Consider the following 27,704-nt stretch of genomic DNA (forward strand, 5'->3'; position numbering starts at 1 on the left):
ACCACCCCTACCCCTTTGGATCTTTACTTATTTCAAAGTATCAATTATTCATTATTAATCCTTTTAATCCTTATTTACACTTTCAGTTTCTCACACTAGAGAAACTATTTGGTATTTACACATGTGTGTCCTATTTATTTCACTTAAGAGTATGGCCTCAATGTGCATCCATTTAGCTACAAATGTCTCTAGTTTCTCATTCTTTATGGCTGAGTAGTACTCCATTTTATAAAAAAAACCACATCTTCTTTATACAGTCTCCAGTTGATGGGCACTTGGGCTGTTTCCAAGCTTTAGCTATTACAAACTGTGCCACTACGAACATGGGTGCACATATATCGCTGTGGTATGATTCTTTTAATTCTTTTGGGAAGATACCCAGCAGGGGAATAGCTGGGTCAAATGGGACTTCCAGCCCTAGTTCTTTGAGGCATCTCCATACTGATTTCCACAGTGGTTGCACCAGTCTGCACTCCCACCAACAATGGAGAAGGGTTCCTTTCTCCCCACACCCCCTCCAGCATTTGTTTTGTTTTTTTTTAACTGATTTTAATAAGATGACATAAAGCTCCTGAAATTGATATAATGATTATGCAAAATACATAGATGAATACTGTCTTGTTTTAAAAATATAAAGTAAATAAGCAAGATGTGAAAATAGGCAAGTTTCCACTAAATAAATGAAAACTTTAAAAAAAGAAAGTTTTCCTTTCCATGTCATTTGAAGGGAAATTATCATTTTATACAATATTCAAGTTTATTAAACAAATTTAAAAAGGTATTATAAAATGTTTAACTTTCATCAGCTTCAAGGTTTATGTTGCTGCCGAATTTTGCATAAAACTGAACTTTCAAATCTGCTAACACCCGCTGAATTGATTCTACTCTGGATTCTAAGTCATCAGTTTCTTCTTGCAAATTTTTCTTTGCTTCTTCTAACATGTCTTGTGTTTCTTCTTGAGAATGGCTAATGAAAATGTCACCAATCTGGTAAGGCATCATTAAGCTGTCATCATCTGCGAGCATGATGTCGTCATAAGCATCTTCTAAATTCTGGAGTTGTTTCTTTTTTACTTCTATTTCTTCCTTTAGCTCTGTGATTCTACTCGTATTCCGCGCAAATTTATTTATCTTTTGTTGATCTTCGAAAGTAACATTGACATCTTCTGCAGCAATTTCATGTATCACCTAAAAATACATATTAAAAAGATGCTCTGAGTTTGATCCTCCGCTGAGCTTCTCACCAGCTGAGTCACTACTGCACTAGCAATCGCTGTGTCCAAGTTTCTCCAGCTGTAAAATGGGGGAACAGGGTCCTCGCAGAGGGCCTGGGAGGATCACAGAGAAGCCGGCGGCCGCTGGGCCCTCACCCATCTCACCCTCCATGGGGGCACGGAGGACTCAGGAGCTGAGGACCGACCGGGGTCGGGTGCGCGCGGGATGCGGGGCCTGCGCGACCCGGCTCCTCTGGCAGAGGCGGGCCCGAGCCCCGAGGGGCCCAGGCCCGGGCGCCAGGCCCCGCGGGAGGCCCATGGAGACTCTGGGACTCCGGGCCTCGCCGCGGAGCTGCCCGCAGGGTCCGGGCCCTCGGCTGGACCCTACCCGGGCCTCGGGCCGCCACCCCCACCCCCGGCCCCGCTCCAGACCCCTGCGCCCTAGCCCGGCCGCCGCCCGCGTCCCCCGCCAGCATTTGTTATTTGTTGATTTCTTGATAGCAGCCATTCTTTCTGGGGTGAGGTGGAATCCCAGTGTTGTTTTTATCTGCATCTCTCGAATGACCAGTGATGTTGAACAGTTTTTCATGTGTTTATTTGCTGCTTTTACTTCGTTGTCTGAGAAATGTCTGTTCATTTCAGATGCCCATTTTGAATTGGGTCTTTGAATTTGGGGGGTCTGATTTTTTTCAGTTCCTTATATATTCTAGATAGTAGTCCTTTGTCTGAAGTACACCTGCTAAAGTTTTTTTCCCACATTGTAGGTTACCCGTTAGTTCTGTTGGTGGTTTTCTCTTGCAGTGCAGAAGCTTTTTAATAAGATGAAATCCCAGTTGTTGATTCTTTCTGCTAGTTCCCATGCTATTGAGGTTTTGTTCATAAAGTCTTTTCCTATGCCAATATCTTCAAGAGTTCTACCTAACTTATCTTCCAGCAAGTTTAGTGTTTCTGTCTTAATATTTAGATCTTTAATCCACTTCGATGTTAGTTTAGTGGATGGTGATAGGTATGGGTCTAGTTTTAATTTCTGGCAGGTTGAAATCCAGTTTTTCCAAAACCATTTAATAAATAGGCTATCTTTCCTCCAATGAGGGTGGTTGGCTCCTTTGTCAAAGATGAGGTGGCTGAGTATGCCTGAAGTTATTTCTGCATCTTCTAATCTATTCCACTGATCCTCGGGTCTGTTTCTTTGCCAGTACCATGCTGTTTTTTTCACAGTAATTTTGTAGTATAGCTTCAAGTTGGGTATTGTGATACTCCCAGCCATGTCTCTGTTGCCTAGAATTGCTTTTGCTATTCTAGGTCTCTTCTGGTTCCAAATGAATTTTTGGATTGTTTTCTCTATTTCTGTGAAGTATATTGTTGGAATTTCAATCGGCATTGCATTGAATCTATATAATAGTTTTGGAAGTATGGCCATTTTCACTATATCGGTTCTTCCTACCCAGGAACAAGGGATGTCTTTCCATTTTCCTATATCCTACTTGATCTCCTTTTTCAGGGTGCTGTAGTTTTCAGTATAGAGGTCTTTTGCTTCCTTTGTTAGACTGATTCCTAGATATTTCATTTTTTTGGATGCTATTGTAAAAGGAATTGTTTCCCTACTTTCTCTCTCAGTGAGTCTGCTATTTGTGTATAAGAAGGCTACTGGTTTTTGAGTTTTGACCTTATATCCAGCTACTCTACTGAATCTGTCAATTAAGTCTAGAAGTCTTTTGGCTGAGTTTTTTGGGTCTTCTATGTAAAGTATCATATCATCAGCAAATAATGACAGTTTAACTTCTTCCTTTCTTATCTTTATTCCTTTTATTTCTTTCTTTTTTCTAACTGCTGTGGCTAATATTTCTAGAACTATATTGAACAGGAGTGGTGATAGTGGGCACCCTTGTCTGGTTCCTGATTTTAACGTGAAAGTTTTTAGTTTTTGACCATTTAGTATAATGTTGGCTGTTGGTTTTTCATAGATAGCCTTAATAAGGTTGAGATAAAGACCTTCCATGCCAATTTTCTGTAGGGTTTTTATCATGAATGGGTGTTGGATTTTGTCAAATGCCTTTTCTGCATCTATTGAGATGATCACATGGTTTTTGTCCTTGACTCTGTTAGTATAGTGTATTACATTTATTGATTTACGAATATTGAACCATCCTTGCATCTCTGGGATAAATCTGACTTGATCAGGGTGTATGATCTTCTTGATGACCCTCTGTATTCTTTTTGCCAGTATCTTGTTGAGGATTTTTTTGCCTCTATGTTCATTAGGGAGATTGGCCTGTAGTTTTCTTTTTGGGTTGTGTCTTTCCCTGATTTTGGAATCAAAGTAACACTTGCTTCCAGGAATGAATTTGGAAGCCTTGCTTCCCTTTCAATTTCCTTGATGAGTTATTCCTTTTTTGAATAATGAACATTCTTAGGAAATCCAAGGTGTCAAGCTCAGGCCCTTCTGCATAGCAACTCAGTTGTCAAGAGTTCCTTCCTATTTAGAATGTTAGACTTAGTCAAATGTTTTGTAAACAGAATATGACCATCAATATACTTGCCTCTGACTTCCAAGGGCAACTGCATAGTAGCCCTTGTAATTCCAAAAGCCATGACTAATATGGAGCTGATACTGATTATGGAACCTATGAGAATGAAATTAAAAGTCACTGGCTTTTGGAGTTCCATTATTGTTTTGCTTAATTAAGTATGCATACACTGAGGCATGTATTACATATTTAGTTAAAGAAAAATAACCAAACGAACACCCTGTTTTTCACCACCCTTAAGGAAACCATTACTAAGTCCAGCTGCACCCAAGTGCAGCTCTTCTCTGTCCTTTGGTTCCCAAGGAGAATCGTGATCCTAAACTTTGTGTTAATAATTTCTCTGCCTTTCTTTATAGTTTTACTGCACACATGTATCCCTGAATACCATGTGCTTAACTTTGAATGTTTTGGGAGTTCATGTTAATAGAATTCTTCTCTATCTAGAATCACTCTTGTTTCATAATAGTGAGATTCATTCATATTGCCATGTACAGCTGTATTCCATTTATTCTCAGTTTTCTCTAACTGATAAACACTTGTGTTCTTTCTAAATGTTCTAAAAATGAACAATGCTTCTATGCACATCTTATATATGCCTTCTGGTGCATTTTAAAAATCGCTAACATTTATGAGCACTTTCTTTGTGCCAGATACTGTCCTAAGTATTTTAAATGATTCATTTAAACCTCCCATAACCCTATGAGGTAGGTATAATTATTATCCTCTGATGAATGAATTTTATCCAAAGACCAAATTTTGCTGAGATGACAAAGCTAAGAAGCTACAGAGCTGGACCTTGAATGAAGCATCTCAACTTTCATAATCAATATACCACACTGATTCTTCTGCTAATCAATCATTCCATCAGTCAGTGTGGAAAGCTCTGATGTTTGTTTCCATTTGTTCATTTATCCTTATGTAGTCAAATGCTGCCAAATTCTTTTAAAAGCAAAAAAGTCAATAAATTTAATAGAGACCCAGTACCCTATACCTCCTTCTTTGGGGGTTGGGATTAAAATCTTCATCATGTTTCCTGCCCTCACATCAAATATTCTAAATTTTTTCATTTTAAATCAATTTAAATTGATTTAAATCCATCCATAAAATACCCATCTTTAGAATGGGGAAGAATGCACTTGTATGAGATGAAAGAATAACATGTAAATTATCTTTATATGAGACTTTTAAGAGCAGAGTCTAATTCTTACTTCCCATGGAAATTAGTTCTAAAGACACAAATGGTAAATGATATTTTCTCCATCAGTGTTCATCTGTCTCAGTGGCCCAGGCATGAAAATGCAAACATGGGCCATATATCCATCTTCAGACTTGGTGGGAAGCTTCCAAGTACCATCTAATCCAAAGAGTGACAGACTGAGATATCAAAAGAGATCTGATGAGCAACATAAGGCAGAGAAAGCCTCATCTGCTTCCAGATGTGATAAAGGGTCAGAGATCCAGAGCTCTGGGAAAAAAGGAGCTCCACCTCACTGACACAAACATTAACGTGAACTACCGTATAACATAACATAACATAAGAACACACCAGCCCACATACCTGTCTAAAGGGAACCTTGAAAATAGCAATGTGGGATGATCCTTAACCTGACATCTTTACTAGCATTAAAACCAACTGGGAAATTTATTAATGATTAAAGTTACCAAAGTAGGTTCAAAGCTTCGAGAGGCAAGGAGGCTAAAGGAGCGGAGGTCCTGCTAAGATGGTGACAGGAATGTCCTGTGAAAAAGGAAAGCCTGCCTTCAAATCATTAGTGAGGATCTCCAGGCCGTATGGAAGGTATTAGTAGGAACAAAGCACAAGAGTGCAACATCTATAAGGGAAGCTATGTGACCATCTCTGAGGTGGTCAGCCACTTTGGAGGGGTGGTAATTTTCAAGAAACTGTGCTTTTGAGAAGTTCAACTATCTTTGAAAGACTCCTGATATCTATCCTGAAACAATCTGGATCCAGTGTGTAAGAACTGGCCTTATGGGGCTGTATGACTGGAGAACAAGGGGGGTAGGTACAGAATTGCACAGAGGACAATTTATTAGGAACTTCCTGGCTGAAGCCAAATGGGCAAGATCAGAGGATCCCTGGGATTTGAATCAGAAATAGGGGGATTATCATGTGGTCGAGACAAAAATGATTTCATCCTAGCTAGAATGAGCCTGATTAGACCTAAGCTAGTGTTGAGGGCATTAGATACATTCCAGGTACTGACAGCCTAGGGTCTAGTTGTAAAGCTCCACATATCATCTTAATGTTTTAGGTTGTTTTTAGTATGCTGGGGACCTATGTGAGGAAAACTGACCAGGGATACATGGGACAATCACGGAGATTATGACTTAGAATGGCTTCAGCCATGACCAACAGAATCCATAAGATGCTTAACAATTTTGATTTTTGGTCACTGTTTTGCTAAAAAAACTTAAAGCATTATGTTTAGAGAAAATAATTGCTAATCTGCTGCTTTAATTGTTTGAATATATCATAAACTTAATCTGTAGGTAAATCAAGATAGTTTATTATGCACTTTTGAGTGAAAAGAGTAAGTTAGGAAAGTATTCAATATGATCCCTTATTTTGAGAAAAATATTTGCATATGTGCAGTGAAAAGTCTACACCAGGGTTTTTTTTTTTTGAGACAGTGTCTCACTGTGTAGTTAGGCTGGCCTTGGACTATGTAGCTCAGGCTGGCCTTCAACTCACAGAGACCCTCCTGGCTTAGCCTCCCTAGTGCTAAGATTACAGGCGTGGACCAGCACACCCACCAGGGTTTATTAACCTAGGCACTGTTAACATTCGGGGTGGATACTCCTTTGTTATGAAGGGATGTTCTGTGTATTATAGGATTTTTAGTAATATTTTCAGCCTCTTCTCATTAAGCTAGTGGCACTTTCTCCCTGAACTAGGACAATAAAAAATGTCTCCAAGCCAGGTGGTAGAGGTGCCTAAAGTTCCAGCTACTTGGGAGGCAGAGGTGGAGGCTTACTTGAGCCTTCAAGTTTAAGGCCAGCCTGGGAAACATAGTGAGAAACTGTCTCATTAAAAAAAAAAAAAAGTCACCACACATGGCTAACTGTCCCTTGGAGGTAAAAAGTGTCCCTAGTTCAGAATCATTTCTCTGTCCTAATATGCCTATGGTGGTTAAATCAGCATATTTTCTTTTTTCCCCTCATTTATTTCTTGTTAGTCTACAATGAGTATATATGTGTACCTTCATATATCTTATATAATAAAAAATAACTACTATTAAAACACCCTCAAACATACCATTATTTATTTTTTAAAAAATTAAAGACATGTGTTTGACCAAAGTCTTTGGGAAAATATTGTCAGTAGAAGATTTATGGTTGATATAATGTGGAGAACCAACCAAAAAAGAAAAAGAAATAGAGAAAAACAATTCTGAGATAATTTAGCTTGAATTCATCTGAAAGACGTGGGGGTAGAAATGTGTGGGCCAGAAAGACTTTGATTTATGACCAGGTGCACCCATCCATGGTGATTAAGTCCTCTGTTTAATGTTCTCATTAGATTCACCAACCCAGGAAGACAGATTTTCCTCGCTGCACTGATCTCCTTGGAGCTGCACTCAGCTGGGAGCACCAGGTACTCTCCATGGTGCAGGCTTGAGGGCAAGTTCACTTCCCTTACTCTCTTCCCTTGGGCAGCATGTGACAGTTTCCCTGCGTTTCCAGTGGTGGTATTTTTCATTCACTAGTTGTTCAAGATTCATGAGGTATGGAAAGAGAGCCACTGAGATGTTTTCATGAGGAAAATTAGCCTCATGTGGAAACAGTATGTGACATCCTAGAATGGAGAGGTGACCAGTGATAGGATGAGTAGTTCTTGTCATAGTCTCTGAGCCTTCAACTTCATAGCTCTACTTGAACCTCAGGCCTAGGCTGAAATCCGATAGAGGTTGGTAAGCCCTGGCCACAGAACACAAGATGCATGACAGCTTCCTCCCAGACCATATCTTAGATGTCACCTCCCATGAGAAAGAGCTGTCATAGGCTCATGTCTGAGCATCCAGACATGCCTCAACTTATGATGGGGTTATTTCCTTTCATAGGTTGAAAATATAAGTGAAAAATGCATTTAAGGGCTGGGGATTTAGCTTAATGGTTTCGCCGCCTGCTGCACAAGTGCAAGAACCCAAGTTTGATCCCCAGTACATGAATTTAACACACTGTATTAGTCAGTTTCACACCACTATAATGAAATACCTGATGCAGCCACTTATGCAGAAAAGGGGTTTACTTTGGCACACAGTTCTAGAGATTTAACCCCAAGATTGGACAGCCTTGTGAAAGTTTGGGTCTCTGGGGTGGATGGTACATCACGGCAGAGCTTCATGTGGGAGCCACTGTTTGTATCACAAGGCAGAAAGCAGAGACAGAGAGATTTGGGTCCCACAGTTCCCTTTGAGGGCACCTCCTCAATGACCCAAGGACCACTCACCCATCCACTATAAGTCACAGAGCCTCCTAACAGTGCCGCCCTGGGGGACAAACTTATAACATATGGGACTTGGGTGACACTCATCCAAATTACAGCCATACACAAAAGTGATTTCAACCTAGCTAGGAGGTGCGTGGTTAATCTTAAGCCTATGGTGGGGCATCGGCGTCTCCCCTGTGATCACATTGCTGGCTGCTGCTGCCCAGCACCTGGAGAGAGGACTGTGTCTCACACATACCACTAGCCTGGGGAGAGATGAGATTCAAAACTTTAGGAACAGTCTCTACTGAATGTGTATGGCCTTTTGCACCATGAAGTTGAAAACCCCCAGATTGAACCCAAAGCTGTCAGGGACATCTGGGTGTGTGCGTGTGTATGAGCAAATCTTGCAGAGCAGTGCGGCAGCAAAACTGGAGAGGTACTCGGTACTTCTGATGTGCTTAGAATGACAAGAGATGGAAAAGCAAATCTGCATCAGATTTCCTCTTCCAAAACCAGAAAGTGTGGTTCAACCATGCGAGGATTTCAATTTGAAGCACAGAGTAGGAAGAAAATTACTAGTGTACTTTCAGATATGAAAAGCAAAGGTAGGCAAGGCCCATCACCAAATCAAAACAGAGCCATATGTCTAAATGGTTCTCCTTCTTCTGGTGCTAAGCATATGATCTGGCAGTTAATGATGATGACAGACACTTTACATCACTCATTATGTGCAAGGCACCACTCTAGGTGCCTCTACAGTTCAACCTAAGGAAGTTGTTACTTTGATTTCACAGATGAGGAGCCTGTAGGATATAGTAGGTACTCAATAAATATTATACAAATGAAATTAATAAGCAAACTCTCATCGATTGCTTTTTTCTTTCCGTAACAACTCATTCTCTCCTACTTCTGAACTTCTTTTAAAATCCATTTTACAAATTTGTTCTTCAAAACCAGCAGACTCATTTCTAGAAAGATTGAGAGGAACAGAACATTCTGATTAATATAATTATGCTCCAAATTAAATCATTTGCTCAGAAACTGTTTGGATTTGTGGACAGTCACAAAAGACCATGACCCCAGAATCCATCTCTCCTAACGGGATTGTTTGCCTGTGCCAAAAACGTAGCTAAGGAAACACTTTAGTGTCTTCCCGAAAAAGCAATAATAGATTATGAGTTCATGGCCAAAGCAAATGTTTCTTAAGGTAAACCATATGCAACTGCTATGGTAGATCTTGTAGATCTAAGAGAGCTAAATATCAGTAATTTTATAAGACTCAATTTTATAGATTCTGTCACATTTTAATGTAGTGTGACTAGAGAGTTTAATTTTCTTAACAAATAGTAAAGGAGATGGGAATAGTTGTTGGAGTTTAACTAGAAAGGTATTATTTCATGGTATACTGGCCACAGTAAATTATGTCAAATTTTAATAAACACACCCCTTCCTATTCATTTATTTCTTTTCCATGCCCTGTACTTATGCACTGATTTTAATATTATGTGGGCACAGGTTAGCCTTTCATACATATTCCAAAGAGTCTTCACACTCCCCATCCTTAGCAGAATACTTAATACTACAATAGTAACATAGTACTTCAGCTGCTGAACACCTTCTAGTTTATCCGTTATATAGATGTCTTTTTAACAACACTTTTCCCAAAATTATGTAATATACCATGAAGAAAATGTGGCATTTTCTTTTGTGTTACTTTTGAGGGACAATAAAAGCCCCTGCTAAATTATGGAGAGAACAATTTTCTGACTAAAAGAATAATCATTTATGCTCATACTCTAGAACTACTCATAAATCGTTGAATATCATCTCTTAAAGTAGACAAAGGCATGTGATATCATGAAGGTTTGTGCCTGATTTCTTCACTCTAAACCTGAATTATTATGACGGAATAGTGGAATAGTGGACTGAAGTCTTGACTTGTGACTAACTTACTGCCACCCTAGTCTATATGTATGGTATATACATATTTATATATGTATTTATTTTGCAGTGCTGGTGGTGAACCCAGGGCCTTCTCTCTAAGCTACATCTCCAGATAGCCCTTTACAATTTCTTTTTTTTCAAATTTTGAGACAGTGTCTCCCTAAGTTCACTAAATTGCCGAGGGTGGGCTTGAACTTGTGATCTTTCTGCCTCTGCCTCCCAGAGTGCTGGGGTTACACACATGCATCACCAAAGCTCAGCCATAGTGGTATGTTTCTAGGTATCTCATCATTCTCATAATCAACACATTCTGGAAAAGTAGTTTTTGTAAAATGAATGGTCTTTATGAAATATTTTGTGGTGTTACCTACACATGGTAAGTACATACCCAGAAAATAATTGGAGATTTATGATTGTTAGAAAAATAATAAACAGAATGGCCACACTACCCCCCCCCCCAATCAATCCTGCAGGGCAAGCATGCATTGAATGCTGACTCTGTCTGCAGCAGAGATCAGCCCTTGCATCCCCAGGGCCCCATGGGCAGTGTGAAGGACCCACAAGCAGCACCCACCCTACAGGAGGCCAGACCAGGCGAGTGCAGGGAGCTCAGAGAAGGGCAGCCATCCTCACTGACTCTGAGGAATCTGAGCATGCTTCTTGCAGCCCTGATGCTTCACCTGTTCTCACTCACATGCCCTGTCATGGTAGGGGTTGGGCAAAGTCAAGTCTCACTTCGGTTAGCTTTCCATTGGCACGTACAGTCCCCACTCCTCCGTAAATTGCAGGACATAGTTTTCATCTTCTTCTGTCTTGGCTGGTACCTGCTCCTTGTAGAGTCTGGACAGCAGGCCCTCCTCTGTGAGACCATCAGACTCACTATGCTCGCTGCCCTCGGGGTCCTGGTCAAAGCTAGATAAGGAAGGGATACATAGCTTGCCAGTGCGAGGGTCCCAGTCAACCAGGGTCGTCGACGACTCCTCCTCTAGTCCCTCTTCTGAGGCAGAGCGCTCCTGTGCCAGGTGGTGTAAGTCACTGAGCTGAGGCCTATAGGAGCACAACATCGGTGGACCCAAGCTTGCCAAAGCTGCCTGTTGCTGAAATAATTTTCCTTGTATGGATGCCCCCTCCTGTGTACTGAACTGGTGATCTTCAGATCCCCCATGAATGTCAGTTCTTACATCACACTAATATTCAACCACAGCTTCGCCTGCAGCTGTTGTGCTGGTGAGCGACTCTTGCTTGGTCAGGGAAGTAGCTCTGGTGTTTTCCTCCGAGTTACAGAAAATTCCCACCAAATGTGGGGTGTACTCCAAGTGTTTCACCTCCACTTCCTCTGGAGGGGACTCCAAGTTCCAGAGGGGCTTGGGATCCCTGAGTTTGGATCCATCACTGCTTTTGTCCAGTCGAATCATATCCTTCTGAGGAATTTTAGAATCATCCAAAACATTGAGGGTGATGAAGTTAATCATGATTTTTTCAGCAGGCACAAAGACTCTTTTGTCAAGTTCATTTCCATAAATCAAAATCTATAAAGAGAGAAGAGAATGACTTTCACCTTTTCACTTTGGAAAGACACTAAAAACAGCTGTTAAGTAGAATTTGTAGCGTCATCAGGGAGTTTGAATGATCTATTCTTACTAAGTCATGAAGATGAACGCTATGCTTGGAATAGACCGAAAACCTTACTGTCTGGGATTAAGGAACTGGAGATACACAGAATGTGTGTGGTGCACAGGTGGGTACTGAGCCAGTGTGAGGCTCAGGGTGTGGCTGGCCTTCCTCCACATGGCTGAAGGATTGCAGGTGAATTGCTTAATTTATTGAGCATTTTTAATTCTGAAAAGTTAGAATGTGGCCACATGAACAGTGGCAAACACTGAGACATGGTTTGTGAAATTGCTTTGTTTAGGGTTTACCATGTACTTGTTAATAAGCTGGGATTACCTGAGTTACCACCTCTTTCTTGGCGACACTGTAAAATATGGGTGGGCAGGAAAATTGATATAGAGAGGGAGAAAAGTACATGGGAAGAGATGATTCTTTTCACCTCCCCCCATGCACTAATCATGCTGGAATAAGGCCAAAAAGAGAAATTCACCTGCTAATTCCTGGCAGATAGGGAAACTCTAAATCCTATCAGGGAAGCTCATTTAAAATTAAAAATTTGGTATGCATGGATGGAAGAGCCTGTTATCTAGGAAAGCATCTGTCAGTGATAAATTATGTTACCATCTTCATTGTCACCCTGCCATGTGATGATTTCATTTAACATTACAACAGGACCATCAGCCTCATCTCTAACAAAATTTTAGTTTCAAAAAAATCATATGTGGTGAATTCAACTCCCTGTGCCAGTAAGAAGCTAACTCTTACACCTAAGTGTCAGCAGAATAATAGAAAAATTTACAAGTGAAACTAAGAGGAACACATCTTTTAGTAATTCCCAAGGAAATCATTTTTAATATTAAACATATGCTTCCCAGCCCTTCGAAACCTTTCAGCAGATGGTCTGGGAATATGGGGTTTATGGGGTTTATTATTTCTTCTATTTCCTTGCTTCTCCTTGAAGAGTGATCACATCCTGGCTGTATTTCTCCTATGTGTGTTTCCATTTCAAATTTTTATCTCAAGTACTCTCCTCTTTGGGACTCTTGTCTTCTCTCCTCTGAGCAAGGCCCCATTTTCCTAGTTTTTTTCCTTGTTTCTAGTCTTACTCCCCTCTAAGTTGTTCTAGCGGTAACGGTGACACTCTTAACTTACAACCCCATGGAGACTTCTCTTTGCAGACAGAATACAGCCCAAGCTCCTCAGAAGAGCATGACTTGGTCCAGCACCCAGTCTCCAAGCAGCCCCTTATCAGGAAACATACAACTTAGCAGTCTGAAGTGTTTCTCACATCTACTTCCTTGTGTCCCTGCTTTTTCTGACTGCAGAAAGTGTCCTAACTGTTACCCTTCACATCCAAGCTCCAGTGCAAAAACTGATCCCCATGTAGGGTTTCAAGGCCTCCCTGGGAGAGAGTCAGGAACCACCATGGTGGGACAAAAGGCTGGGATAGCCAAATAAACCCTTGGGTGCAGTACACTATTCCCCTTTGTAGCATGCATGTTGCTTCCCTACCCTTGTGCTTTTCTCAACTGACTGCAGAAGCAGAATGTTCACACAAAATGAGGGAATCGTTACCAAAGAAAAAACCTAAATAAACCTTCTGGCTTCACTTTCCATTAGTAGATCTAAAAATTACTAATTTTGGAATTCACACAGCTGGGTAATACATGATTAGTTTCCCAGCAGCTTTGCGGTAGAGAACACCTTTGACATGTGGGTTTTAACAGTTACCTAGGTTACTTCTTAGGACCTGAAGGCCGCCTTTGCAGAGAACACTCTTCATGTCAGCCTACAGATACCTAATAGGTGACTAAAGTGGGATCAAAGGCTTGGCAGCTCTAGCTTCATTTGTGTTTGCTTCCTCTGCTGTCTTAATCCATGGGTCAGATGCTACTCTGCATGTAGACATATTGATCATTTAAAACTGTTTTGTACAAGATTATAATACAAGGTCAATTTGGCCTATTGGCCACTGAATCTCATATGTGTTTTCTTTTTCCTACCCCTACCCTTGTACCTTTTTCAGTAATCCTGCCACAAGGCCCAGGCCTGCCAGGCTGGGCTGTTTTACTCAGGATGTTGGCATTAGCTACATAAAAATTCAACAGCCAAGAAGAAACATCTTTTTATTTATTTTTTAAAAAATTATTTATTCATTCGTTTGTTTGTTTGTTTATTCATTTATTTTAAGAAACATCTTTTTAAACAATGCTCCTGGTCAGTGGAAACTTACTGGACTTTAACCTGCCTCAACAATCAAAAGAAGCTTGCTTCTTCCCCTCTTTGGAGAGCAGCTTGGTTTCTCTCTTGATCAGTGCCGAGTCCTTAAAGCTGAAGACCCGATTCACCCCATAAAAAGCCTTGTCTGTGTACGTTACTCGGCTTAGTCTCAATTCTCTCTTTTCTGAGTCCAAAGATCCTGTCTGGTAGCACCCGTGACCTCAGATTCTCCTTTCAGACTGCTCTCATGTCAGTCTTCATGTATTGTTTTGAATTTCTAGTCTCTGACTAGGCTTTCACTTGCAGAAGGGCAGGGATATGACTTAATTTATTTGTGCACCTCAAGACTTTGCCTGAGCCAGTATTAAATATAAAAATTTTTCAAAGCTTTCAAATTTTTCTTTATCTTTGATCATGTTTGTGAAGCTAGTCTAGTATAGGCTTTTTTTTTAAAAAAAATCATCAACTACTGAACTTTAAATCCACTCCACCTTCAGATGGAACTCTGTCTGTCCTAGAACCTGGAGTGTGTTTTTATAACAGATATTCGCACCACACCAAGCACTCACCAAATTATCTGGGTGTTTCTCTTTGCCAACATGGATATAGCGGTAGATGGAGTAGCCAATCACAGAAAATAGAAACACGATCACAGATGTGGGCAAAACATACCACAAAATGATTTTAACCTTCAATGCTGATGTTGGATCTGTTACCAAAAAAGGAGGTAGGGGAAGGATCGGAGAGTTGAGATTTTTGTGGTAGAAAGATATTGGCAACATTTACAGGCTTTGGGCAGATCCCCTATCATACATTCAGGGACATAGTTTTCTCAACTATACATTGAGAAGCTTGAGTTAAGTGTTGTAAGAGATCTCCGCATTCTTAATCTCTCTGGACTCACCTCACGTCTTTACAGTAAGGATACATAAAGATCTCACTCAGCAGACATTTCAACATCTGTCTGGCTTTGAGATTCATGCTGAATTATATATTTGAAAGTAAAGGTTCTGATATCTGAGTAACTCACAGCTCTTCAAACCAAACAACAAATGTCTCTTGTGCTCACGGTTTCTTGACACTCATTTGACTCAGTCTTTTCCATGCATTTAGTAGAGGACACAAATGTATGACATCACCATTTGGGACACCAACAAAACTGCTCTTGTACATGGTAGGCCAGATTTTCTGGGCTGGGCTGGAGCTTGGGGATGGGTGTGGAGAGGTGGCTGAGCAGGAGTGTGCTGAGAATGAATGACAATGAGGCCTTTCCAGGGCCTGGTGTGCTGTAGGCTTACAGTGAGTGTAAGTCCATAAAAGAATGAAAAGACTCGGTGAAGGACCATAAGGTAAGCAGCCCTGGATGACCTGTGGTCCATCACACTATAGAATTGATGATGCATTTTTAAGCTCTTCTGCTGTACCTGAAAGTTGGAAATGTTAATTTTAGGTGTCAACTTGGCTGGGCTGCAGTACCAATATGTATTTGGCAAAACATTAGTCTAGACGTTGCTCTGGAGGTATTTTTTTTTTAAGGTAAGATTAACGTATTAACCACTGGATTTTGAGTGAAGCAGATTACTCTTGATAATGTGGATGGGTCTGTCTCATTCAATCAATAGATGTCATTAAGTTTTTTTAAAAAAGGAACGATCTCAAAGAAGAAGGAATTCTGTCAACAGACTGCATTGGACATGAACTGCAACATGAATTCCTCACTGTTGCTGCCTGCCCTACAGAGTTGAGACTTGCCAGCTAATGCAGTTGTACGAGACAACTCCTTAAAATTTCTCACTTATCTATCTGTCTGTCCATCCATCCGTCTATCCATTCATCCATCCATCTATCCATCCATTTAATTAGTTCTGTTTCTCTGGAAAATTCTGACTAATACAGCAGTAGAAAAAAGACACAAATGACAAAAGTCCTTGAGTATTCCTTACACACTAACAAAATTGGCAAGCATGTCATGGGAACATTTTAATCCATTGGAACACTGGATATGCTTGAAAGCAGCAGAGTCACTATTCAGTTAACTGTCCAGTTACAGATGGGCAACTGCTGAGACATGGGTGGTGGGGGTGGTCAGCAATAGCCAGTGGAAAAGGCCAGTACGGAGGTCCAGCTGCAGCCTCTTCTGCCCTAAATGGTCCTCAAAGAGCATGTTCATCATGAGGTTCCACTCAGCGCCAGCCAAGGCTGCACTGTGGATGCTCCAGGTATCTGAACACCCCTAGCCTGCTTTGGGCTGCAGCTCAGCCTAGGCCTCTTATGACAAACCCTTCACACTCCACTGAGCTTATGTTGATTAAAAAGAGCCATGATAACAATGGCTGATGGTATTTTGTATGTATTAACACATTTACTGAATAAACCTAATAAACTGTCTATATTTTAGGGATTAGGATACTGTAGATAGCAGGAATGTGTTTCAAGGAATAGCCCCAGAAGAAGTAATGTTGATTTTTCAGAAAAGCAGTGGTGTCATAGAAAGGTATCTCCAAGCCAGGTCTGATGATACAGGCCTGTAATTCCAGAATTCTCAGCAGCTGAGGCAGGAAGAACACAAGTTTGAGGCCAGCCTGGGTAACTTAGTGACTTAGTGAGGCCCTGCTTCAAAAGAATTAAAAAAGTGTTGAGGATGCAGCTCAGGAAAACGGCCCTAGGTTTAATCCCTAGTGGTGGGGGTGGGGGGAAAGCTATTTCCAGTGATTTAACAGCTGGTATATCATGGGAAAGTTCAGAACCAGAAGAGGAACTCAATTATTTTTTTGTTGTTCCTTTTCCTACACGGGTGGGAAAGTGGACTCCATGTGCTAAATGGGAAATATTTAATTTAATCTGTGCTTTAGCTCTGCCAACTGAGTAAATGATTTTCACTAGAAATTCATTCCTACGATTTGGCATGGATTGAGCTATTAGTAAACAATAGCTATTAGTAAACAAACAGCACTTTCTCCAAACACAAAGATGATTTCTTCAATCTGCTTTGTTTTGCTTTTTGCTTGCTTGGCATTTCAGTTTTATTTGTAATATGGCAGGGGAACCTTCATTTTAAAGGAAAAGGTTTGATAAGGAAAGTGATTCAACAAGAAAGCCTTTCACTTTTGCTGTGTATCCATAACATTCCTTTTCTTTTCCTTGGCATAATTTCATCTTGGAAAGTGGGAGTGATGAGGAGAGAGAAAAATCAAGCCACAGATTCCTATCCATAGCTGGGGCTAGAACCAAGGAGTGGGGTGAATTGGTGAACTCTGTTGGAAGGGAGGGGCGGAAGAATAATAGGTGGAGAGCCATTTGATATAAGCAAGCTATAGGATTTATTTTCTTTCAATTTTGGGGGATTGAACTCAAGTTCCTCTTACTCTCGGGGCAGAAAGATTAAGCAAGGCCATGCCCACAACTCCATATCTCCCAAGAGGAACCAACATCCTCAACTACAGTTCCCTGGCACCCAGCTCAGAAAACATGGGAAGCAGACATCTAAGAGGAAGCAGAGAGATGCAGCTGAAGAGTGGGCATAATTACTGATTTGCCCACACCAGACCCTTGAGAGGCCAAGTGATATCTTAAGGCAATATGAAGAGCCATTTATAGTCCCAGGAGGAGCAAAACCAATTCTGTTTTAACCTTTTTTTCCCCTCTTGGTACTGGGGATTGAACCCAGGGCCCTACAAATGCTAGGCAAGTACTGTGCCATTGAGCTACATCAGGGCCCTTAAAAAACAGTTTCTTTTGAGGCATGGTCTCACCAAGTTGCCTAGGTTGGGTTTGAACTTGCCATCCTCTCGCCTCAGCTTTCTGAGTAACTAGGATTATAGGCACACACCGGCATTGCCATACCCAGCCTACAATACTGCCATAGAAAGTTTTCAGGATAATGCTTTGTTTCGCACAATAACATTGTCAGATTTTCTTGAAGATCATTCTACTTCTATTGATCACAGTGAGTATGACTTAAAGAAGGAAAAAGATGTATGTGGAGATTTTTTTTTGAAACAGGGTCTCACTAAGTTGTCCAGGTTGGGCTCAATCGTTTTGTTTTTTTTTTGATACCGGGGATCGAACTTGGGTCCTTGCACTTGTGAGGCAGGCGGCAGAACCACTGAGCTAAATCCCTGGCCCAGGTTGGACTCAGTCTTGGGAACCTCTTGCCTCAGTCTCGCAGAGTGTTGGGATCACTGGTGTCACCATCATACCCAACTGAATGTTCTTGTTGTTTCCCAAGGCTGGAAGCCATGTAACCACAGGAGGGTTGTTGGCAGTGGACTGTGGGATCTGTACTGAGAATCCCCTGTGGGGCCGACAACACTCTCTAATGCTGGCCACATTCCATGGCACAGCTGAATGTCAGTCCATGCATTTCAGGTGATAGCTATTTCTGCCTTTGTCTCAACATGTCTGTGAAACATGGATTTGTCAAAACCTTGTGTAAACAGCTGTACTGCCTTCTAGTTTTATTAGATTTTCTTCTTCATACCAGCTAAGAGGTTTTGAAACTTACCTTCCGAAGTACTGATACACTGCTTCTGAGAAGGCTGAGCAGGGCGCGGGGGCTCTGGGACAAAAGACTCCACCTGGACACAGTACAGAGTGTTGGGCTCCAGGCAGCTGAGCACCAGCGTGGGGCTGGTGACAAACTGGGACCACTAGAGCAGGGAATTGCAAACAGTGGTTATAGCCAAAGATCCTAGGACCACTCTGGATAACTCCAGAAGGAAATAAGACTGAGATGCTGTTTGATCCTTTACTATTATTATAAGCTTTTATTTTTTTCCCCAGCAGTAGTTTTCAAAATACCTTTTCCTTTAGCTGGGCAAAGCATGGTTAGGAACTGGGCCAATTCTAGGAATAATTCTAAATAATAACACAAGGATGGATTTCTTACTCTGTCCTGTGTTCTTTCTAGCCTGTTTTTTAGCCTTCTTGGAGAGTGACCGATAGGTGTTATGCAGGTAAAGGCTCTTTATTAAAATGGGGTGCACTACTGCTGTACACTCCAATAGCAACATCACACAGTTAATAGGGAGTTTCTGTAAGGAAAATCTGAAGTCAGCTATGTAAATTTTCTACACATCAGCTTCAACTGTACCTTGTACAGCCTCCATTTTGCATAGTGCATCCCTGGATTCTTGTGCAGAGGATTAAAGTATCAGGGCTGCTGGTTCCAGCCAGTGTCAGCTACAGAAAGTGGCACCCAGATTATATGCCCCATCCCATTTCAGGCTTACTGTTCTTTTGGATTTGATGTTATATACAGACACAATGTACTTCAGATTGGAGTATATTTGTTGCATGGAAATGGTACAGTCTTCTGGATTTCTTTTCCATTTGTCTGGAGCCGTCAGGACAATAGAAATGGACTTCTCATCAGTAGTTAGGGCAACCTTTGGGGGACCAGTTTGTGCTTCAAGGGGTGGGAGAGGGTATTATCATGTTCAGAAGTAAAAAAAAAATCACCTTCCATAAAGCTACAATATAAACTCACTCAGATCAAAGACCTACAGCCACTTTTTAGAGGAGATCCCTCAAAATGTACTGAGTGTCCAAGTTATGCCACATCTTGAAACAATCATTTCACACACCATGACATAGTTAAAAGTCAATTCAAGCACCATGTTTACTTAGTTCCTAGTCCCAAGGATAAACAGTATTTGGTGATGGCAAATACAATCAAAAGTATTTGTAACATTCATATGACTTGAAAAGTTGGTTAAATAATGTGTTTTAGTAAGTGGAAATAATATGTTTTAATAAGTGGAAAAATTAGAGATGCAATCAGAATGACCATCAGGGATCAGTAAACTTTTCTCATAAAAGTCCAAGAGTAAATATTTAGTCTTTGCAGGCCACAGGATCTCTGTTGCAAGGACTCCACTTTGGTTATGGCAAAGTGCAGTCATGGATAAGTATGTAAACAAGTAAGTGTGGTCTATGTTCCAATAAAACTTTATTTATGAAAAGACACTGAATTTTAATTTCATGTAATTTTCACATATCACAAAATATTCTTTTGGCATGTAAATGCTATTTTAAAATACAAATACTATTTTTGGCTCTTGGCCTGTAGAAAAACAGAAAGAATGGGGTGGACTTGGCCCAAGGGCTGAAGTTTGCCAACCTCTGATTGGGCAGAATGCTGGGCAGCTCTGGGCCTTGGGAGGCCCTGTGGAGTTCATTATGATGGCCCTGAATGCATCCTTCATGGTGGAGTCAGCCTCACATCAGGGGACGGCAAAATTATAAAAGCGAGTACTAGGAAGGTGTTGCCTTAATTCTGAGTTACATCTAGGAATTAAATGATCACACTGCCAAGTTTACAAGAAGAGACTTAGTGGAGTGATCAGGATGCTTTAATCCATCTTCTGGACACACATCAATGGTTCATTAATGCACAAAGTTAAAAAATAATCTGTTGTTCCTCAAATTATATATCCTCTACTAGATGGTAAAACAAAATCAAAACTGGGTATTATGGGAACTCAGCCTTAACTTTGGATCTAAGAGAGATCGCAGAGATCCCTTGACTAAAATGTTCATGTTACAGGTGATTATAAGGCCCAGCCAGGTGAAACACCATGGCCTGGTCACTTATCCCACTGGTGCAGAACCAAGACAAGCAGAGCCTTTTCCTCTGGGGAAAGATTATCTATGGGGCTGAGACTCATACCAGGAGGGCACATTAACTGGATATTAATACTTGTTTAGCCCACAACTGCATTACTTACTTTCTAAAAAAGGGTAGAATCGCCCCATTTCGGTCCATTTGGAACAATTTGTTTCCCAAATGGCCTTTACTTTGGCATAATATTGGTGTTCATAGTCAGATGTTTCATCAGAAAGATCACAGTAGGTCCTACTGATATTCTTGCATTCAGGTTTATTCAGCCATCTCTTTTGCCCATATCTGTGAAGAAGGAAACTATGAATTTATAATGAGGTACCTGCTAAGCTTTACAATAAAAGACCAGTCATTATTTAAAAGCAAAAGGAAAAATCTTCTCTTCAGAAAAACAAAAGTGCCTGTCATTGAAATAAAAAAGAACCCACTTTCCCTGCTGGCAATTTTTTTTCATTAGCTGTCAGGAACATGAGTCAGAGTTTCTGTAATCACCTTTCTTTTCTACAAATTATAATGTGGATAGTACATTTTAAAGGCTTGTATTTTATTCTTATTCTTCAACTACAGTAAAACTTTTACATATGGTATGATCAGCATTCTTCTAATTTTTTAGTCCACTATGTCTGTGAGATCAAATTGAGGGGTCATTTTAAGAAAAGATAGTCACTTTATTTTCTTGGAAGAAAAATTACCTTGACATTGTCATAAAATTTAAAAATCTACTAGGAGGAATCAAGAATTTGGGGAAAATTCACTGGGTGGGTGTGCATACCAAATATGCACTTTCAATGATTATCAGAATGATTGTGATGATATTCACTAAATTTGATTTTCTTCTCCTTTATTAAAAATACAAGAGCACAGGCCTGGGGATTTAGCTCAGTGGTTCCACTGCCTGTCTCCCAAGTGCAAGGTCTTGAGTTCGATCCCCAATACCAAAAAAAAAAAAAAAAGAACAAAAAATTACAAAAGCCATAACAAATAGGGGAGGGGAATATTCTCAGCACTTCTTCGGGCAGGAGAGATGGAAGTATAAACAGTTTCAGTACCTCGATGAACTGGGGGATGAGACAGGGTTGGATTGGAGGCTATTGAAGACACTGAACCAGGGGTGTCAGGGACAAGATGACAGGCTTGATGCTGGCATGAAGGATACAGTGGTTTGGGAGTGGCAGCCTGGGAACAGTTGAGAGGATACTGCAGTGGGCCAGGTGGAAGATGTAGGTGGCTTGGACAAGGATAGTGGCAATGGAATGAATGAAGACACAACAAAAACACGAGTATTAGGAGATAGGTCTTGGTGATTGTATACATATAAGAGATTAGGTAATTGAAGGTGGTAAAGGTGTTAAAAATGATGCCTCTGGGGCAGGTTGGTGGAATAGTGGTGGCATTTACCGAGACATGGAGCACCAAAGAGTGGGTTTGGGAAGTGGAAGGGGAGGGATAGAAGAGTACTATATAAAATAATAAGTTCAATGTTGACTATTGAGCATGAGGTAAGATCTGTCCAAATTCGGATGCTCAGTAGGCAATGGGGTTAAGGCAGAAGGTGTGAGTGGGAGGTAGAGATTTTGGAGTCACTGGCATAAAACTGAATGCTTATACCACTGAAGGTATAAGCCTGAACAAAGTTTTCCATGGATGCAAAGGAAAATCTGAGGTAAAACTTCCGGAGCATCAAGATTTGAAAGGTGGGTACAATGTAGACTTGGAAATAACAGCTAAAGAAGGAGAAGGAAAAAAAAGAAAGTCAAGAGAAGGGCATGCCAAAGTTTAAGATGCCTTCTCTTTTTAGAATGTGGCAACAATTTTAGAAAGCAAATCTCTCCCATTTCATAAGAGCCATGTCTGCCAAAAAGATATTAGTAATACAGTCAGATCATGTTGACCAACTTTTCAATCCAAGTGATTAACCATGTACAGAGTCTTGTAAGCTTTTTAAAAACCATGCTCCATGGTCGAAAGAAAAACATTTTACATTGTGATTTACCTTACAAAACATACATATATCTAATATACAAAATTTTTTTCAAGAAAACACCAAAACTTTACTATATGCCATGCATTCAGTTATTTCCCATCTTTGCCACTCCATACCATTCCAATGCTAGTTTCATCACTCAAAACTGATTTCTTTTTTATTAGTACATGTTTGCACATACATACATATTGAATACATTCATGGTGGAAAATCAGTACGTACACATATTGCATCTTAATCCTTTGTACTTCCCTTTCTTTTCTCTCTCTTCTTCCCTATCACTAGATCTCCTTCCCATCTCCAACAGGAAGCTAGACTTTGTAGAAAACTGATTTATTGACTGACCAATGGGTCTTGACTTGTGGCTTGAAAATTATCATCAGCGTCTATTTGACTCTCCCTCCTCAAACTCCCTCCCTCTGCCAAAGGCGAGGCACCTTCCCATGGTATGTGCTAATGAAGGAGAAAATACTCCTTACTGGATTCTGAATGAAAGATATAAAATTAATCATTCAACACATATTCCAGTATGCTACTTATCCATGGCAAAATTCATGTGGGACCCCTCTCAGTGGTTTCTGTTTCTAGTAACAACTGCAAACGTCACATGCCTATTAGTGAGCTCTAAATGGTGCTCAGAATTTGCATACTATGTCTCAATGAATTATCATAACAACCCTAGGAAGGAGGTTCCATTATTTTTAACTCATTTTACAGATCAAGAAATTGAAGTTTAGCAAGGTCAAGGGATTCATTCAAATTCACATGACTGATAAAAGGGATTTAAACTGCTTTTCTTTGTTTCCAAAGCTTGTGTTGTAATGCTACACTCTATTTACTGTATTAAACTCTGTTGGTGGATATAATTTAAATTGTTATGAAATTGGGAATTTCACATTGGAAGCAAACTTCATTCAAAAGTATAAAAGCATGTAACCTATCTGAGGTTACCCAGCCTGACTCCAGGGCATATTCCTGCCCACCTGCCCCATGCACAGGCATATCACAACTCTGACCTGGCAAGCTTTTAAAAAAGTTGCACACTCTAAATCTGCTCTCACAGAGCTCTCATAGAGCCTAATGATCTGCATATTTAACAAATCCTTTCTGAAAAACATAAAAATATAAAAGACAGAACAAGCTCTTTGCTCCACCTAATGGAAAAAGGTGAGAGCATGCTCACAAGTCAATTCTCTTTGCAAAGCTGGAGTCATCTCTTCCCTTAGCACATCAGCTCCTGAGAAACTCTTGGGACACAAGAATGGAGCCCTAGATAAACGAGGTCATGGTGAGTGGCTACTGAAGCCTTTCTCTGACTTTAGTGGTCAGAATTTTTTTTTCCGAAGACAAAAATGACCACTGTTTTTGTAAACACGTGTTACATATTTTCTAAAATTCAAACCAGCAAAAAACTCAGAAAACTATAATCAAGAAAAAAAGAAATCATCCTGAAACCCACTACCCTGATTTGTTATACTTACGTATAAACAGGATGATTAGACAGCTGAAGAGATGGATACAAATCAGATTACACCACACATGCTTCTAAGAAAGTAACAACTTCAGCAAAAAAAGAAATTGAAACATAACTTAAAGGAATCATCAAAGTCCAAATGTTTTATTAATACAAGATATATTAGTTTCTAAAAGAGGTTTGAAGAAAATGCTTTATGAAAAGTATTGAGAGGTGAGTTACAATAAGGAAGTATGCTTGGTCCACTATATCCATGGGTTCTGTATTTGTGGATTCAACTGTTCATTGCAATATTTGGAAAACAATATTATATTTAATATTAATACTCTTTTTTGTCACTATTCCTTAAACAATACAGTATAGTGATATCTTTTTACATAGCACTTACACTGTAGTAGATATTATATGTAAATCCAAAGATGATTTAAAGTATACAGAAGGATGTCCATGGGTTATATGTTAATATCATATCATTTTGTATAAGAGTGTTAGGAATCTGCAGATTTTCATATCTGTGGAGGTCCTGGAACCAAACTCCTGGGAATGCCCAGGGACCACTGTATTTTCACTTCAGATCACATTTAATGACTTGCTGCTATGAAAAACAGTGCACTTAGAGTTCTTCTCACATTCTGATTTGTTGCATTAAGTGTAAACATTTACAAAGAATTTCTATATCTGTATTTACCATCGCTAGTGCAGACCATCTATCTTTCTGCATCACTAAGTTCTTCTTTGGGGTTTATCTTTATCTCCATTAACAGCTGCATATCATCTTTAGTTACTGGTCTCCCCAGCTTCAGAAGGACTTGGGGGTTATCTGAGTTCCCACCTGCTTGAAAATACCTATCTATTGAATGTAGTAAGAATCTCAGGTTACACTTACCTTCCTATCAGGTGTATTCAGAGGAGAGCTGCTAGACAGAAATCCCTCTTGCCCACCCTCCTATTGTAGACAGCTGAGGGGGTTAGAAAATGTAAGGCAGTTAGGCAAGGCCCCTGGCCCTCAGCGCAGAAGACTGAGGCTCTCACTGGAGGACAAGCTTCAAGAAAAAGAACAACTACACCCACATACTTCCTCTAGGGATGAACAGTAGTGATTGATATTCTAAGTAGGTATCAATCACCTTGGGTGGGGACCAAAACCTCCCTAGCCCATTCCTTCCGGGAAATCCTTGTTTGGTCCACGCATGCTTGCTACCTGACTAGCTTCCCCATTTAATCAATATAACCTAAGTGACTATACTTGTTATAATCTTACTGGTTGATCATAGTTTTGTCTCACCTTGTGATTTCCCATTGGATCATTATTACCTAAGGGACGATGTAATCTTATTAGTTGACTGTAATTTTGTCCCACCATGTATCCCCTTTGCTCAATAAAACACCTTTGAGAAGTGGGGTGGGTGGGCAACTCATTTACTTGGTAGCCCCTCCAGTCCCTCTCAGGCAGAAGCTATCTTTCCCTCAATAAATATTCCCAACTCTTATCCTCTGTTGGCCCTAGAGTTCATTCTTCAATTTTAGAAAACACCAACTTAATATTTTGGATACCTAGCAGGTTGGGAGTTATAATATTTCCCTTATTTGGATTATTTTCCTTATTTAAGTCATTTGGAGGTCCAATATCATAAGTCCTATATCATACACACTTGATTTCTCCCTTTGTTATCAGGACCATAAATTATTTCATTTTATTAAATTCACCAGAATATGTCTTGCTATTATTTTTATTAAATTTTCCCAAACATAGCATGAATGTATTACACATAACTCTGGATAATATGTATTACCTGTCAGCCACTATTGTCAGTTAGCTATAAGATTTTTCATTTCAAGGTAATATTTTTATTTTCCAATTTTTTCCTAAGCTGTATCCACTTTTAAACATTTTCTCCTTGTTTAGAATCCCTTCTTTCACTATTCTCTCTTCTTTGAGCTTTACCTTTGGAGATCATGTTGTTCCTGTACTCTAATAAAGCCACACAGGAATTGAAATTTTTTCTTACTCCCAAGGGAAATCTTTTTAGGAAATTGTCACTTTTTTGTTCTTATTCCTCTTTCCCTCTTCCACTAATTATGGAAAGGTGGTGTGCTAGATTTTTTAGGACTAATAAGCTTTGAATGGTGCTGGCTGTTGGATGAATACGAAACAGATGGGTATAGGAGTTAGGGTCAGGTCACAGTACTTTTCCTATTCAGAATTTTAAACTTCTGTTTAGGTGTAACTCTCTTTCACCAAACTGAGTATTCCCTCTGCTGGGGAGCCTGCCCGCTCTCAGGTGTTTCACTGCTGGAGACTTATGGAACTCACCGACCTCTCACAAGGTTGCCTTCCTGGGCTGCCTCCAGCTATTGCCACCTGCCTTCTTATCTGCACCTGTGTGACTCTAGGCTCTTCCTGGGCTCTGACCAGTCTTTCACAACGGATATGTCACTTGAACCTGATTTTTCTGTCAGGTCCTGCCCTACTGACCTTCTGAAGGGCACCCAACATGGGAGAGGGGGGTTCATGGGGACTTCCTCAATTTCTAGTGGTGGGATCCTTAGATTTCTACCTGTCTAGACTGTTAGACAAGCTTCTTAGTACTATGACTCTTATGCTTGTGAAAGTATTTGCTGCTGGTGGAGCTCAAAATATGGATTTGATTTCAGCTTCTGCAGTTGATTTCTGACTACTTGATATTTGACTTGTCTGCATTACAATTTGTGATTGGGCCCTGTGGCCATTCCCATCTTCTGAAGATGAAGATTGTCTATCTGTTTTGCATTCTTTCTTGCTTGCAATGAGTTTGGAAGGACAGGTGAAAAGTAAAAACGTCCATTCACCGTTATATTTTGTAGGAAGAGCTGATAGCATGGAATTCTGCATTCAGTTTCAGTAACTGTAAAGATGTCTATAATTCCAACAAGTTTAGAAGTTTCAGAGCTGACAGATTGCCTTGTTTGCTCATCTAGAAAATAATGCTTTGGCCAAATTCTTTCCTTTATTTAAATAACACCCTTCCCCTGAACATCTAATGCTTGGCTCAATGAAATAACTTTCCTAGTTTAATACAACAAAATGTATCAAGAAAATAGCATAGAATACCCAAAACTTTTCTCTTTTTCAAAAACTTGTTTAACACCTTGGGTGGCTTATCTTTTCACTATTCACAGGAGTCTTGAGTCTTGTGTTTATAAATTAGCAAAAAGAAAAAGAATCAACTTACATGAAATACTGCACAGCTTACATAACTTCAACTCCTTGTAGACTTTCTGGAGGATTCCAGTGTAGGACATTCTTCATGTTCACAGAAAAGAAGGTGACATTTGTAGGTTTAGGCAAACCATCAGAAACACAGGGAACTAAAAAAGGAGTAGAGAGGCAGTGAAGTCTTATTGGAGGAAAAGCACAACTTAACTCCTGTAGTAGCTGGTTTTCAAAAATGGCTCCAATGACCCCCTCCCCAGCACACAGGAGGTGAGCTGCTTCCAGCGCCCAAGAGGAGGCTTTCCGGCTGAAATACCACCCCTTCCCCCAGTGCACAGGAGGTGAGCCCCGTCCCCTGGCAAAATGAGAAGACAAACAAGTCTCAAAACCAGACTTCCAGATCACCTACAGCAACCCCAAAGGGAAACGAGATAGAACACTCTGATATGCAACCACCTGGA

The 27,704-nt window shown here is 40.3% G+C and overlaps 1 protein-coding gene and 1 pseudogene across 1 annotated transcript; both read right to left on the reverse strand.

Annotated features, from left to right (window-relative positions):
• Window positions 1-709: 709 nt before the first annotated feature.
• Window positions 710-1,225, reverse strand: LOC101699465 (prefoldin subunit 4 pseudogene; annotated as a pseudogene).
• Window positions 1,226-10,458: 9,233 nt separating this feature from the next.
• Il20ra (interleukin 20 receptor subunit alpha) lies at window positions 10,459-27,376 on the reverse strand. Its single transcript, XM_004871527.4, is given in 6 exon segments — window positions 10,459-11,668; window positions 14,540-14,679; window positions 18,475-18,619; window positions 19,202-19,377; window positions 20,699-20,877; window positions 27,263-27,376. Coding segments are annotated over 6 exon segments (1,506 nt in total). The 5' UTR covers window positions 27,340-27,376; the 3' UTR covers window positions 10,459-10,879.
• Between the last annotated feature and the right edge of the window lie 328 nt (window positions 27,377-27,704).

The sequence above is a fragment of the Heterocephalus glaber genome, unplaced genomic scaffold (assembly GCF_053883595.1).
Source record: "Heterocephalus glaber isolate CG9 unplaced genomic scaffold, H.glaber_assembly_v1.0 deba00001550, whole genome shotgun sequence".
Lineage (NCBI taxonomy): Eukaryota > Metazoa > Chordata > Mammalia > Rodentia > Bathyergidae > Heterocephalus > Heterocephalus glaber.